Source organism: Solanum dulcamara, chromosome 7, assembly GCF_947179165.1.
Source record: "Solanum dulcamara chromosome 7, daSolDulc1.2, whole genome shotgun sequence".
NCBI classification, from domain to species: domain Eukaryota; kingdom Viridiplantae; phylum Streptophyta; class Magnoliopsida; order Solanales; family Solanaceae; genus Solanum; species Solanum dulcamara.
In genome coordinates, this window is record NC_077243.1 from 19,292,167 (window position 1) to 19,308,219 (window position 16,053).

The following is a 16,053-nucleotide window of genomic DNA, read 5'->3' on the forward strand; positions in this document are numbered from 1 at the left end:
GTTTCATATCTAATTATTGGGTATTTATAGAACACCTCTCAATTACCATAAACACATAATTAGAGGAATATGACATGCTATGTGAACATCACGGTTCTAAAGTTCCTCTGTAGAGTTTTAAGGGCAGTACACACATAGAAATTTTTTCGAGTGAATAGTTTAAAACTCTCTTATACTATTATTGTTTTGTGAGTTTCATATCTAAATCATGAGATATCCACAGAATCTCATGAACTACTATGAACTCTGTGTTAGGTAGATTCATTTTCAAGACTTCTTTCATATCCTACTCATCTCTCAAAAAGGTATTCTAAATATTTTGCCATATATTCAATCGGAGAGTTTTTAATGTAAAGAAGTTATAGTCCAAGAGGTCACAAGATCATTAATAATTTAAGTATGATACTCATAAAATAATAATACTTTAGAATTTTTTTAAAACATATTTAGTAACCGATGATAATATAGTGTTGAAGTTCACTAAAGGAGCTACACTATCATCCCACAATTTTCACCCAATTTTTTTACACACTGAAGTGAACCAACAATCTAAAGGCATATCCTAAATCTCTCTGTGTCTTTTTTTCTTCTTACATTCTTTAAGGTTGTTTTCAGATTAATTTTTGACTCATGTTGGATCTTGATTCCAAAATTGTTGTTGTTGTTACAGGAATTCGGTGTACACCTTGTGGAACCCTCTTTTCCTTTTTCTGGCTATTTGATTTTTGCCCATACAGATCTGAATTGAAGGTTGCCTGAGTTGTATATCTTGGTTTCCTGCATTTCAACTATTAATGTGGTATGATAAAATGCATATTTTCTTGTTATTAGCGTTTAAATCTTTGTCGAGGTTGGATTTGATTTGCTGAATTTTCATTTTTTTTACATAACGATTCAATTGGAGTTCTCCTATCAAGAACGTAGTCTCTTTTGATGTTTTTACTGCATTCTCATCGTTATCCAAAAAATTTATAACATCATTTTTTGACCTGCATAGGTTAAATGCAAATGGTGCTTTGGTTATTCTGTCTTTTCTTTTCTCAAAAAGAAAGTTAGATTTTGGGGCATCTAACCTCTATGCTCCATAGAGAGGGTCTTATGATTTTCAAAAACATTTTCAGACTTTCCTTCCAGGCACTCTTCTCTAGACAACTCTTAGAAGTCTTTTCTGGGCTTCTAAAATCCTCTGCGGTGGTTTTTCACCATCGGATATTCCTCCTAAACTTTCTATTTTCTAAATCTTCCTTTTTCTTTCTGTTTCCATTATGGAAAATCACCTATTTTTCAGAATGGAAACCAAGTCTTTTGACATCACAGCCTCTTTCTCAGACACAAGGATATGGTTCGACTGAGTGGAGAGCACAAAACTCTCAATGAGAAGAATGACAGTTAGTGGGGAAGCTCTTTTATGGCTGTGCTGAAGCTTCTGGAAACAAGGGGAAGAGCTTTAAATCTTGGAGATGTAAGGACATGTCAACACACATTTATTGCAATCAAAAGTTCAATAGATTTGGTTGATTCATCTCAATAATAGTTGTTAAGGGTCAGAGCAGAACAGTTATTATACTACCAGAAAATAAAATTAATGAGAGATGGGAAAGAGTGGTGCACAAAATTGAAGAGTTCATTAATAGACTATCAAGTACACAAGGCACATTTTTTTACACAAGGGGGGAAATAATTGAGGGGAGGGCAAACTACAAAGAAGCTATTACAAGAATCAAATGGGAGCAGAGAAAGAATGCAGAAAGAAACGAGCCCATAAATGCAGCAAAAACTGCTAGCTTGAAGGACAATTCTCTGCTTCGAAGGTGTCTGATAGGATGATTTACTGGTGGTGAAGAAGCCCCAACATGAAATGATGTTAGAAGATGGGCAATCGAAACCTGGAAAGGAGTCCCCAATATTCAGGTCTACGACATGAACATATTCAATTTTCTCTTTGAGTTCCCATCTAGAAAAGCAGCAGAACACATTCTGAAGGGTGAATGGAAGATACAAGGCCCAAAACCTAGAGATTGATTGGTGGAGCTCGATGAAAACAACATTTCCAAACACAACGAGATTCGACTGGTTCTGGATTAGGGTCCTAGGCCTTCCTCTGCAATTGTGGAACTCTGAAACTATGAGAAAAATAGGAGATAGGTGTGGGGGATGGCTGGAGAATGAAGAAGAGACAGAACTCAAAAATCACCTAAGATGGGCTAGAATCTTAGTTATAAGGTCTAGGGAAAAAACCCTGCCGCCATAGATCCTTAATGTTTATATCACTCCATTTAAACTTCTTGTTAAATAGTATTAAAAGTTTGAACCCTAGAGTGGAATGGTTAGAAAGGAATCGTACATTTGAGATTAAGTCATAGTTATTGTTGTACCCTTACTAGTATTGTTTATATATCTTTGACAAGTTTTCGGAATTCATTCAACGAATGGTAGTCAAACTTTGACATGGTGTTTTTTCCTTTCACCTAATTTTATAACTACTGCAACTACTTCAGTATCTTTTAACTACTCTTTGCTAAAATACACCAATCAAGTTAGCTAATTTATTTTCATCACCATTCACGTAAAATAGAAGGGATGGAGTATTAAGTTTTTTTTGCATTCCCTTCTATTTGATTCCTGGAAACTATATGCATCTTTTTCAGCAGACACTTCTCCCATTCCCCAGTTCTCTTTGTTTTTGTCTTGTTCTTCATAATATATAGCAAGTCTTCAGCTTTTTCATCCTAATGCAAAGGACACTGAGTTTTCCTCTTTAGGGAATTTTATGTGAGAATCAATGTTCCGTCCTCCTTTTGGTATCATTTTGCTTTCGGTAGTGGCTATGGCAGCAAGAACTTAGTTCTCTGTTGTTTTCTATGACCAACTTAAGTTCCAGGTCAGATTTACCTAATTTCTTCACTTTTGGGAATCCCAGTAGTCCTCAGACATATTTGTACATTCTTCTATGCTTCTTCGAATTGCAAGGCTTAACTTTTCTGCTTCATGGTCTGAGTATATTAACAAGAATACAAAATGGCAATCAACAACATTAATTTGGCGTCAGGAATTCAAATATTCTTCATGGATCTAGAGAAGTAATAACCTTTCTTGTTTCTACAGGAGTTTAGGAGATTGAAGTTTTTGTGATGGAGGAAGGAAATTTTCCTGTAAGGAGATGGGAGGACCTTGATAATGATATCTTGTTGAAGATACTCGAGTCTTTTGACCTTTTTGAGCTATCTGCTGGACTTGCTCATATTTGTAGTGTGTGGCGATTGGCTTGTTGTGATCAACTTCTCTGGAAGACGCTGGACTTTTCGGTACTATTTTCCAGAGAAGTTGATCACAATAAGCCAATCGCCACACACTACAAATATGAGCAGGTCCAGCAGATAGCTCAAAAAGGTCAAAAGACTGGAGTATCTTCAACAAGATATCATTATCAAGGTCCTCCCATCTCCTTACAGGAAAATTTCCTTCCTCCATCACAAAAACTTCAATCTCCTAAACTCCTGTAGAAACAAGAAAGGTTATTACTTCTCTAGATCCATGAAGAATATTTGAATACCTGACCTCAAATTAATGTTGCTGATTGCCATTTTGTATTCTTGCGAATATACTCAGACCATGAAAAAGAAAAGTTAAGCCCTGCAATATGTAGAAGAATGTACAAATACGTCTGAGGAGTACTGGGATTCCCAAAAGTGAAGAAACTAGGAAAATCTGACTTGGAACTTAAGTTGGTCATAGAAAACGGCAGAGAAGTAAGTTCTTGCTGCCATAACTGTCGGTAATCACATTTTGGATAAAAATAGTCATTACCAAAAGCAAACTGATACAAAAAGGAGGATATTACATTGATTTGCACATAAAATTCCCTAAAGAGGAAAATTCAATATCCTTAGCATTAGGATGGAAAAGCTGAAGACTTGTTATATGTTTTTAAGAACTAGACAAGTACAAATTAAACTGGGGAATGGGACAAGTATCTGCTGAAAAAGATGCATATAGTTTCTAGGAATCAAATAAAAAGGAACGCAAAAACTTAATACTCCATCCCTTCTATTTTACGTGAATGAGAATGAAAATAAATTAGCTAACTTGATTGGTGTATTTTAGCAAACGGTAGTTTTTTGTAGTAGTATTTGAAAAGTTAGGTGAAAGGGAAAAGCACCATGTCAAAGTTTGACTACCTTTCGTTGAACGAATTCTTAAAACTTGTCAAAGATATGTAAACAATACTAGTAAAGGTATAACAATAACTATGCCTTAATCTCAAATGTACTGTATCTTAGTAATCGTTCCACTCTTCCTGGGTTCAACTTTTCAATACTACTTTACAACAGCTACGCTTCAAACCTAAACTAGTTGAGGTCGGCTATAGGAACACTTAATATCCATACCGCTCCATTTGGATCAGTTTCATTCCAATACTAAGATAATTATTAAGGATTCTCTATTACTAAAGGTTTTCTACTGAAGTACAAATCAATTATGAACTTAAAGGACTCCGAGAAAACATCATACTTCATATAAGTGTAGCAACATAAAATAAACCTTAATCCTAACCATTGGAATTACTGTGAAACATTTGCTTCATTTATATTTTGTTTTTTGCTGATTCAACAAGAATCTCAAGAACTCGTAAGTCCTTTGGACAACTTTGTCCATGTGATTGAATTTTTTACCTCGTCCATTTTAAAACATTCAAACATCATAGTGTCACACCGGTGCATTTGAACTTCTAACGTAGACATTTCCAAACTATAATTTAGGGCCGTCTTTCCTTTTATCTTCTACATGTGCTATTTGTACCTTATCATAATCATCACTTATTTTGTCTAGTTTTGTATGACCACACACCATCATGCCATTCTCATTTGTGCAACACTCATTTTTTTAATATTTCGAACCTCAGATACCCAACATTCACACCACACACCATCATTGGTCTCAAAACTGTCTTATAAAACCTATCTTTCACTCTGGTATGTATCTCCTTATCGCATGCCACTCCTCCATTTCAACTATAGGGCTTAAACTTATGTATTACATCTTCATCTATTGACTATCGCAAAGTTGTAAATTGAATGATATTATTTTATAATAGTATAGATTATAGTTTGCTTATCGCAAAGTTTTATGGAATCAAACCAAACAATAGTACAATGCACCCATGCTCTTAAAATCCAGGATACACCTCTGGTAACCTGGAAGCCAAAGCCAACCCACACCTCTGAGGTGTGTGGGGGAGGGCGGAGGGGGAAGGTCCACATCTACTAAAGCCATATCTCATTAAAGGTAAGATAATGAATATTCTACCTTATACAGTGTATCCCTCCAACCCAATATCCATACATTTTTCAATTGCCTTCCAAATAAGGTGAGGGAATTTAATTATGAGATTTTTTTTGACTGTTCTCTTAACTTTCTTTACATTTGTAAGCTCAAATGTACTTGTCGTTTGCATCTTCTGGATGCTTTTAATGAAACTTTTTACTTCGTCAAAATAAAAAATAAAAAAACTTTCCCATCAATCTCTCATACTACTAATCATGTATCTAGAGTTTATAGGTTAGATGTCCCGAAACCCAATTTTCTCTTGGTAAAAAAGAAGACAGAATAATCAAAGCACCATTTGCATTTAACATACGTTTGTAAAAAAAGCTGTAACGATTTTCCAAAAGAAGCTATGTTCTCGATTGGAGTACAATGAGAAATGAATCATCACGATAACAAAATGATAAATCACAAGTAAATTAAAACCTAGCTCGACAAAGATTTAAACTTTAAGAACAAAAAATATGCATATGATCATACCACACTAATAACTGAAATGCTGAAAACCAACAACAACAACATACCCAGTGAAATCCCACAAGTGGGGTCTAGAGAGGGTAAAGTATACGCAGATCTTACCATTACCTCATGGAGGTAGAGAGGCTGTTTTCGAAAGACCCTCGGCTTAAAAGTACCTATCCCAAGAAAGAGAGAGCAACAATATATATACCATATTGGCTAAAACAAGAAGCGCTACAAATTCTACAAGACAAGAACAATACTAATAGCAAGAAAATGGTAGTCAGATGGCAGTAACAACACAACTAACTGGCACGCCTAGGCCTAAGACTATCACAGGGCAATCCACAATCTACCCCTGCTAGCCTTCTACCCTAATACGCGACCTCCACTCCTTTCTATGTAAGGTCATGTCCTCGGTGAAATAATGAAAACCAAGAAACAAAGTTTAGAAAAGCATGAATTCAGACCAGTATGGACAAAACTCAACTATTTCTGCAGTTAAACTCCTTCATGTGCCAAAAAAGGGGGAAAGTTTTCCACAAGGTGTACACCGAATTCTATTAACACACCACAACAACTTTCGGGAAAATTCAGCGTACATCTTGTGGAAAATTTATCCCCTTTTTTGGCACATGAAGGAGTTTAACTGCAGAAATAGTTGAGTTTTCCCCATACAAATTTGAGTTTATGCTTGTCTGGATTTTGTTTCTTGGTTTTCAACATTTCAATTATTAGTGGGTATGATCAAATGCATCTTTTTTTGTTCTTAAAGTTTAAATCTTTGTCGAGATAGGTTTTAATTTACGTGTGATTTATCATTTTGTTATCGTGACGATTCATTTCTCGTTGTACTCCAATCGAGAATGTAGCTTATTTTGGAAAATCGTTACAGCTTTGTTTTACAAACGTACATTAAATGCAAATGATGCTTTGGTTATTCCATCTTTTCTTTTTACAAAGAGAAATTTGAGTTTCGGGTTATCTAACCTATAAATTCTAGATACATAATTAGTAGTTTGAGAGACTGATAGGAAAGATTTTCTTGTTTTTATTTTGACGAAGTGAAAAATTTCATTGAAAGCATCCAGATGATGCAAAAGAGAAGTACATTTGAGCTTACAAATTTATGAAAAGAAAGTTTGGAGAACCGCCTAACAAAATCTCATGATTAAATTTCCTTAGTTTATTTGGAAGACAATTGAAAAATGTATGAATATTGGGTTATACACTTATACTGTATAAGGTAGGATATTCATGATCTTACCTTTAATGAGAAATCACTGGCAAAGTTGAGTAAGAGATGTCTTTAGCAGACATGGACCCTCCCCCGCACACACACAGAAAGAAAGAGAGGTGTGGGGTCGGCATTGTCTTCTAGGATATCAGAGGTGTATCCTGGTCTTTAAGAGGATGGGTGCATTGTAGTATTGTTTGGTTTTATTCCATAAAATTTTACGATTAGCACACTATAATCTATACTATTATAAAATAATATCATTTTATAACTTTTATTAATAAGTCTCATATCTTGCCATAAACCATAAAAAACCACCAAGCTCTCGTCTTCCATGGCCATGCGATAGAAACAGATTCATGGCGCGAAGGGTAGTGGGTGGCTATCATACCCTTTGTACAACTTAGGGCGAATCACACCCTAAAAGCTAGCTATTGAAGTAGGAGAGCCCAAGGTTATAGAAGCCTTTAGGTGTGGGACTCAAACCCCGTGCATATTTTTGTGCTTTTAAGTGGTAAGCTTTAATCTAAAATTACTTGTGTTTTTCAGCTTTTGTTGGGAGAGGATTGACGATCCATCAGGTTCTTAGCTTTCAATTTACAATTTAGTTATATACAACTCCTGCTACTAACTATCATTGGTTCTGTTGTTGAGGACTTGTTATCAACACTTTATTTCTCCCAATTTATATGACACTTTATTTCGGGACATTACAAAATATTTGATACCATTTCTCTTATTAATTCCTTAGCGCAAGGATATCCTAAAAATTATGTTGATCGTTAATTTACAACAACACTTCTTTATCCAGGTATGAGATCATCAATGGTGTGATAGTCTGATAGAAGAAGACGCAACACATAAGTTAAAGCCCTATAGTTGAAATGTGGGAGTGGTATGCGATAAGGAGATACATACCAGAGGAAAGATAGGTTTTATAAGACGTACAATTGTGAGATCAATGATGGCGAATGTTGGGCATCCGAGGTCCGACATATCAAAAAATGAGTGTTGTAAAAATGTGAATGGTATGATGGTGTGTGGTCATACAAAACTAGCCAAAATAAGTGATGATTATGACAAGGGACAAATAGCACATGTAGAAGATAAAAGGAAAGAGGCCTTGCATTATAGTTTTGAAATGTCTATGTTAGAAGTTCAACTGCACCGGTGTGACAAGATGATGGTTGAAAGTTTTGAAATGGATAAGGTAAACAATTCAATCACATGGACAAAGTTGTCTCAAAGGACTTACAAGCTCTTGAGATTCTTGTTGAATTAGCAAAAAACAAAATATGAATCAAGCACAATGGTTAGGATTAAGCTTTATTTTATGTGGCTGCACTTATTTTAAGTATGTTGTTTGCCAAGAGTTCTTTTAGTTCATTACTAATCTATATTTCGGTAGAAAATATAAGGAAACCTTTAGTAATAGAGAATCCTTAATAATTATCATAGTATTGGAATGAAACTGCTCCAAATAGAGCAGAATAGATACTGAGTGTTCCTATAGCCGACCTTAACTAGGTTAGGTATGAAGCATAGCTGTTGTAAAGTACAACTCCACCTAAATACAAACAAGTCGGGGTCGGCTATATAGATCCTTAACGTCCATTTAAGCTGCTGTAAAGTAGTATTGAAAATTTGAACCCGGGTAGAGTGGAATAGTTACAAAGGAACCGTACATTTGAGATTAAGGCATAGTTATTATTGTTGCTCTCTCTTTCTTGGGATAGTTACAAAGTTGTCTCATAGGACTTACAATTTCTCGATATTCTTGTGAAATTAGCATAAAACAAAATATTAATGAAGCACAAGATCCATAGTAATTTCAATGGCTATGATTAAGGTTTATTTTTTGTTTTTACATTTATATTAAGTATGATGTTTTTGTTAGAAAATGAGATTTTCTAGATAGTTTTTTAGTCTAATAGTGTCCTCTATTAAATATTATGTTTGGTTTGTAAAGGAAAGGTAATCCTTGTTTTATGGAATTTGTTTTGTAAGTGCTTGACTAGGTACTCTACTTACTTTTTTTTTCAAAAGGCTTATATAGCTATGTGTCTAAGCCTTATGTAATATGCCATTTTGAATGAAAATGTAAAAACCTTATTTCTCTTATAAGTTTAAGAGTCTAACAGTGGTATCAAGAGCCCTTCTTCTTGAGGGATTTGTGAAGGCAAGAAACTAAGGTTTTTTCCAGTTCTTCTAGGGTGATAGCTGAGCAGCAGTAACATGGCATCCAACAACTTCTTGGGTGCAGGCCATCCTATGTTTACAGGAGAAAATTATCACATATGGGTGATAAAGATGAAGGCTTATCTCAAAGATCTTAGTCTATGGGAAACAATAGAAAGTGAAGATGATCCTCCTCCACTTGGACCAAATCCAACAGTTGCACAAATGAAGATTTATGAAGATTCAAAGTCAAGGAAACCAAAGGCTCTCACATGTCTTCATTCAGCACTTTCAGATGTGATTTTCACAAGAATAATGACTTGTGAAACACCTAAAGAAGCATGGGAGAAGCTAAAAGAGGAGTTCGATGGAAGTGATAGAGTGAAGGCTGTCAAACTCTTAACTCTCAAAAGAGAATTTGAGATGTTAAGGATGAAAGAAGGAGATACTGTGAAAGAGTATTCTGCCAAACTTATGGAAATTGTAAACCAAATAAGGTTGTTTGGTGAAACCTTTCCAGATTCAAAAGTGGTGGAGAAGATGATGATAAGCTTACCAGGAAGGTTCGAGTCCAAGATTTCAGCAATAGAGGAATCTTGTGATTTGAAGACTTTATTAGTTGCATAACTGATCAGCAAGTTACAAGCCCAAGAGCAAAGATCAAGTATAAGAGATGGAGAAGTAGCAGAAGTGGCATTTCAGGTACAACATAAAGGCAAGCAGCCTATGAAGGATGGATGGAGATAAAGTAGCAAAGGGAAAACCATGGAAGGAATCTTCAAAGAAAGGGAAGTTTCCACCTTGCAGCCACTGTAAAAGAACCAATCATCAAGAAAAAGACTGTTGGTTCAAAGGAAAGCCATCCATTCAATGTAGATTCTGTAAAAAGATGGGTCATATTGAGAAAAATTGCAGGGCCAAGCAGAATCAACCACAACAACATCATGTGCAGCAGGCAAATTTTGTTGAAGAGTCGGAAAAGGAAGAAGAAAGCTTGTTTATGGCTTCTCACGAAGAAAACACAAGCAAAAAATCCTCATGGTTCATAGACAGTGGATGTACGAGTCATATGTCGCACAATGAGCTCTTGTTTCACACACTTGACAAGTCGTTCAAAGCTAAAGTTAGGATGGGAAATGGTGAAACAGTCGATGCACATGGAAAGGGTTCAGTTGCCTTTCAAACTATACAAGGTACAGAGTTTATACATGATGTGTTGTATGTTCCTTGTTTAGCATATAACTTGTTAAGTGCGGCTCAAATGATGTCGAAAGGTTGTTCCTTAATTTTTAAGGGCAAACATTGTTTGGTTTTTGACTCAAAAGATAATTTGATTGTTAAAGTACAAATGGTGGATAAATCTTTTCCTTTAGTTGGGAAGTTTGATAATGCAAATTTTGCAAGTATGGATGAGTCATGGTTGTGGCACAAAAGATATGGGCATTTTAACTATGCTACTTTAAAGTCTATGTATGAGAAAGGCTTGACTAAAGAGTTACCTGAGATCTCACTATCTAAAGAAGTTTGTGAGGCATGTCAGATGGGTAAGGTACATAGGAAATCATTTCCTAAAAGTGCTACCTGGAGGGCAACTGAAAAATTTGAATTAGTTCACACTGATGTGTGTGGACCTATGCAGACATCATCTTTAGGACAAAATAAATATTTTGTTCTCTTTATTGATGACTTAACAAGGATTACTTGGGTGTAATTTTTGAGTAACAACTCCCAAGTATTTTCAATTTTTAAGAAATTTAAAGCTTTTGTTGAAAGACAAAGTGGTTGTAAGCTGAAGTCTTTGAGATCGGACAATGGTGGTGAATACACTTCAAATGAGTTCAATAATTATTGTGAAGATATGGGGATTGATCACAAGTTGACAGTAAGTTATTCACCCGAACAAAATGGAGTCTCGGAGAGGAAGAACAGGACTGCTGTTGAAATGGCTAGATGTTTGTTGCTTGAAAAGAAACTACAGCAAAGGTTTTGGGCAGAAGCTGTTTATACTTCAGTATATCTATTAAATAGGCTGCCAACTAAAGCTGTGGATAAAAAAACTCCTATTGAGGCTTGGAGTGGAACAAAACCATCTGCCAAGCACTTAAAAGTCTTTGGTTCGATTTGCTATTCTCATGTTCCTTCAGTCAAAAGAAGCAAACTTGAACCAAAAGGTGAATTGGGGATCTTTATTGGTTATTCATCGCAAGCCAAAGGTTATAGAGTTTTCAGCTTGCAAACAAAAAGTATTTCCATCATAAGAGATGTTGTAGTAGATGAGCATGCTTATTGGAACTGGGATAAGGAGCAAATTGAGAAAGATAATGCAGATTTTCAGAACTTGCGTCCGCTGCCTGAAATCCAATCATTTGGCTCTAAAAATTTGGAAAAAGATGAAGAATCAGATGGGGAATCCTCACTTGATTCGCCCATTTTGAAAACAAAGTCCCTTTCTGAGATATATGAAAGATGTAATGTTGCAATCTCAGAACCAAATAGCTATCAAGAAGCATCAAGACATGAAGTTTGGATTGAAGCTATGAAGGAGGAGATTGGTATGATAGAGAAGAATGATACTTGGAAGCTGGTTGATAAACCCAAAGACAGAAATGTAATAGGGGTGAAATGGGTTTATCGAACCAAACTTAATCCAGATGGTTCAGTTTATAAATACAAGGCAAGGCTTATTGTGAAAGGTTATGCGCAAGTTGCAGGTTTGGATTATGGAGACACATTTGCACCAGTTGCACGACATGATACAATAAGACTTCTATTTGCTTTGGCAGCTCAATCAAATTGGAAGTTGTATCATTTGGATGTGAAGTCAGCATTCTTAAATGGACAGCTGCAGGAGGAGATTTATATCGACCAACCAGAAGGATTTCAAGTTGCAGGAATGGAGGATAAAATCTACAAGCTACATAAGGCATTGTATGGATTAAAGCAAGCTCCTCGAGCCTGGTACAGTAAGATTGATTCTCATCTTATTTATTGTGGCTTCAAGAGAAGTGAAAATGAAGCCACTTTATATGTGAAGAAGGCTAAAGGAGGAGATGTGCTTTTGGTGTCACTCTATGTTGATGATCTTCTGTTAACAGGAAGCAATGAAGCTATGGTGAATCAATTCAAGCAAGAAATGGAGACCAAGTTTGAAATGTCAGATTTGGGTGAAATGAATTACTTTCTGGGAATGGAGATTCATCAAGCTACAGATGGAATCTTCATTTCACAAAGAAAATATGCATGGGATATTCTTAAAAGATTCAAGATGGAGAGATGCAAGCATGTATCGACCCCACTAGTGCACAATGCAAAGATTTCGAAATTTGAAGGAGGTGATAGGGCTGATCCTACAGTTTATAGAAGTCTAATAGGTAGTTTGTTGTATTTTGACAGCAGCAAGACCTGATCTCATGTTTGCAGCAAGTCTTTTGTCGAGATTTATGCATACTCCAAGTCAAGTTCATCTTGGTGTCGCTAAGCGAACGTTGAGGTATATCAAGGGAACTGTTGATTTTGGTATTTGGTTTAAAAAGGAAGAGCAAGGGAAATTGATGGGTTATTCAGATAGTGATTGGGCAGGAAGCATTGATGATATGAAAAGCACTTCTGGATATGCTTTTACACTTGGTTCAGGCATGTTCTCATGGAATTTAAAGAAGCAAGATGTGGTAGCTCAATCTTCTGCAGAAGTTGAATACATCGCCGTTGCTGGTGCAACTAATCAAGCTCTATGATTAAGAAAGATTCTATGTGATCTGGAGCAAAATGACATTGAAGCTACTGTCATTAAGGTTGACAACAAGTCAGCAATATCTATGGCCAAAAATCCAGTGCAACATGGTCGTAGCAAGCATATAAATGTGAAGTTTCACGCTATCAGGCAAGTAGAGAAGGATGACGAAGTTAAACTTGTTCATTGCAGCTCAGATCAGCAGATTGCAGACATCATGACCAAGACTCTTCCTAAGGGAAAATTTGAAGTTCTAAGGGCTAAGCTAGGAGTATCCAAGAAAAATCTCAAGGAGGAGTGTTAGAAAATGAGATTTTCTAGATAGTTTTTTAGTCTAATAGTGTCCTCTATTAAATATTATGTTTGGTTTGTAAAGGAAAGGTAATCCTTGTTTTATGGAATTTGTTTTGTAAGTGCTTGACTAGGTACTCTACTTACTTTTTTTTTTTCAAAAGGCTTATATAGCTATGTGTCTAAGCCTTATGTAATATGCCATTTTGAATGAAAAGAAGTTCTGTAAAAACCTTATTTCTCTTATAAGTTTAAGAGTCTAACAGTTTTCCAGGAGTCTTTTTAGTTCATTACTGATTTGTATTTCGGTAGAAAATATAGAAAACCTTTAGTAATAGAGAATCCTTAATAAGTATCTGATTATTGGAATGAAACTGCTCCAAATGGAGCGGAATGTATATTGATTGTTTATATAGCCGACCTCAACTAGTTTAGGCATGAAGCATAGCTGTTGTAAAGTACAGTCCAGCTCAACCCCAAACAAGTCGGGGCCGGCTATATAGATCCTTAATGTCCATATCACTCCATATAAGCTGTTGTAAAGTAGTATTGAAAATTTGAACCAGGGTAGAGGGGAATTGTTACATAGGAACCATACATTTGAGATTAAGGCATACTTATTGTTGTACCTTACTAGTATTGTTTATATATCTTTGACAAGTTTTAGGAATTCATTTAACGAATGGTAGTCAAACTTTTGGCATGGTGTTTTTTCCTTTCACCTAACTTTTTTACTACTACTACTACTTTTGTATCGTTTAACTACTCTTTTCTAAATTCACAAATCATGCTAACTAAGTTATTTCGTTCCCATTCACGTAAAATAGAAGGGATTGAGTATTAAGTTTTTGCATTCCCTTCTATTTGATTCCTGGAAACCAGATGCATCTTTTTCAGCAGACACTTGTCACATTCCCCAGTTCTCTTTGTTCTTGTCTTGTGTTCTTCAAAATATATAACGTCTTCAGCTTTTCCATCCTAATGCTAAGTACACTGAATTTTCCTCTTTAGGGAATTTTATGTGCAAATCAATGTTCCATCCTCCTTTTGTATCATTTTGCTTTCGGTAATTACTATTTCTCTCCAAAATGATGCAAGAACTTAGTTCTCTGTCGTTTTCTATGACCAACTTAAGTTCTAGGTCAGATTTTCCTAGTTTTTTCACTTTTGGAAATCCCAATACTCCTCGGACATATTTGTACATTCTTCTATGCTTCTTCATATTGCAGTGCTTAACTTTTCTGCTTCATGGTCTGAGTATATTCACAAGAATACAAAATGACAGTCAGCAATATTAATTTGACGTCAAGAATTCAAATATTCTTTATGGATCTAGAGAAGTAATAACCTTTCTTGTTTCTACAGGACCTTTTATGCCCAAACACTTGAGAGATTGAAGCTTTTGTGATGGAAGAGGGAGATTCTTCTGTAAGGAGATGGGAGGACCTTGATATTGATATCTTGGTGAAGATACTCCAGTCTTTTGACCTTTTTGAGTTGACTGCTGGACTTGCTCATGTTTGTAGTTCATGGCGATTGGCTTGTTCTGATCAACTTCTCTGGATGACACTGGACTTGTCGGTATTAAAATCAAATTTCATCAAAATCCCGTTAGAGCCGTACGTATATGTGGATTGTCAGTCTGATAAAACATTGACCAGCCTCCTGAAGATTTGTTTGAACCTCAGTAGTGGAAACATACGAACATTAATCTTCCATTATAATTTGTATGTCAGCGACGATCAGTTGACTTATACTGCCGAGAGGTATTCCCCCAATAAACCTTCATCTTTCTATAGTACTTCTACTTGAATCAAGAAACCGACAACAAGCATCATTCGAGTTCAGGCATCTGACATCTCAGATACCCTATGATTTTCCATTATTCTAATTCAGGTGAAGCAAAGTTTACCGTGAGAATGAAGAAGACAGCTAATTTAATCTCTTCTTTTTCAGGTGTCCACATCTAAAACGTCTTGTTATGCCTGCTTGGAACAGAATAAAAAAGACAGGAATATGCAGGGCTATTCATATGTGGGAAGATCTTGAATCACTGACGATGCCTAGTATAGCAAATCCTCCGTATGTCATGGAGGAAATTGCAAGGAGTTGCAAAAATTTCGCTGAGCTCAAGATTATGGGGCCCTGTGATATGCTCTTTGCATCTACACTGGTTTCATTTCTTCCAAACTTGAAAGTGTTGAGTGTGAGGTGCACAGTGTTATCTAAAAGTGCCTTGTTTATTATCTTGGATGGGTTAAAAAAGTTGGAAGTGCTCAACATATCTCATTGCGTAATTACTGAAGACCCTCCACCTGCACCAAAGAAAATTCTGGCCAAGCTTGATGAATCAATTATCAAAAAAGCGTCTAGGTTACACAAATTCCTAACCTGCATGAGTGACTCGTGCATCATGTGTCAGCGCACTCGAAATGATGAAGGGCTGATGAGGTGGTATAAGTATGAAGAAGACCTCTGGAAAGTGGACGAGGTGAGATCTCTTGCAATTTGACAACTTTAAGAATGTATTGCTTCATGAGTTAAAGGTCCAGTAAAATATGTAAACTTGTGTATATGAAACACAATAAAACCTTGTCATTTTGAATGGACGCCAATCAGCATCCAGTTTGCTAGCAGCACGTATTATCCTTTTGGTGGTAAAAGGGAGAGTAGCTTTGTAGCATAGGGAGACATATAAACAGTACTTCCATGTAGCGTAATGCTACTTCTGTGTTGTAATTTTATAAGTTTTAAGTCTTTCTCTTTGACAGTCTTGTATCCATTTACATATGTAATGCCAAGCGTTGTAAGCTCTCCTCTATCACTGTTTTGC

General features: G+C 35.8%; 2 protein-coding genes across 3 annotated transcripts; both read left to right on the plus strand.

Moving 5' to 3' along the window:
* The first annotated feature begins 671 nt into the window (after positions 1–671).
* Positions 672–15,988, plus strand: LOC129895324 (F-box/LRR-repeat protein At3g48880-like). Of its 2 annotated transcripts, XM_055971027.1 has the most exons (4): positions 672–799; positions 7,833–8,231; positions 14,586–14,986; positions 15,177–15,988. In XM_055971027.1, the coding sequence occupies exons 3-4, from the start codon at positions 14,628–14,630 to the stop codon at positions 15,730–15,732; spliced, it is 915 nt and encodes a 304-aa protein (XP_055827002.1). In that variant the 5' UTR covers positions 672–799; positions 7,833–8,231; positions 14,586–14,627; the 3' UTR covers positions 15,733–15,988. The 2 variants fall into 2 exon arrangements, with proteins under 2 accessions (XP_055827002.1, XP_055827001.1); XM_055971026.1 differs by lacking the exon at positions 7,833–8,231.
* On the plus strand, positions 9,257–9,826 carry LOC129894582 (uncharacterized). Its single transcript, XM_055970279.1, has one exon. It carries the CDS (start codon positions 9,257–9,259, stop codon positions 9,824–9,826), a length of 570 nt encoding a protein of 189 aa, XP_055826254.1.
* Positions 15,989–16,053: the final 65 nt, after the last annotated feature.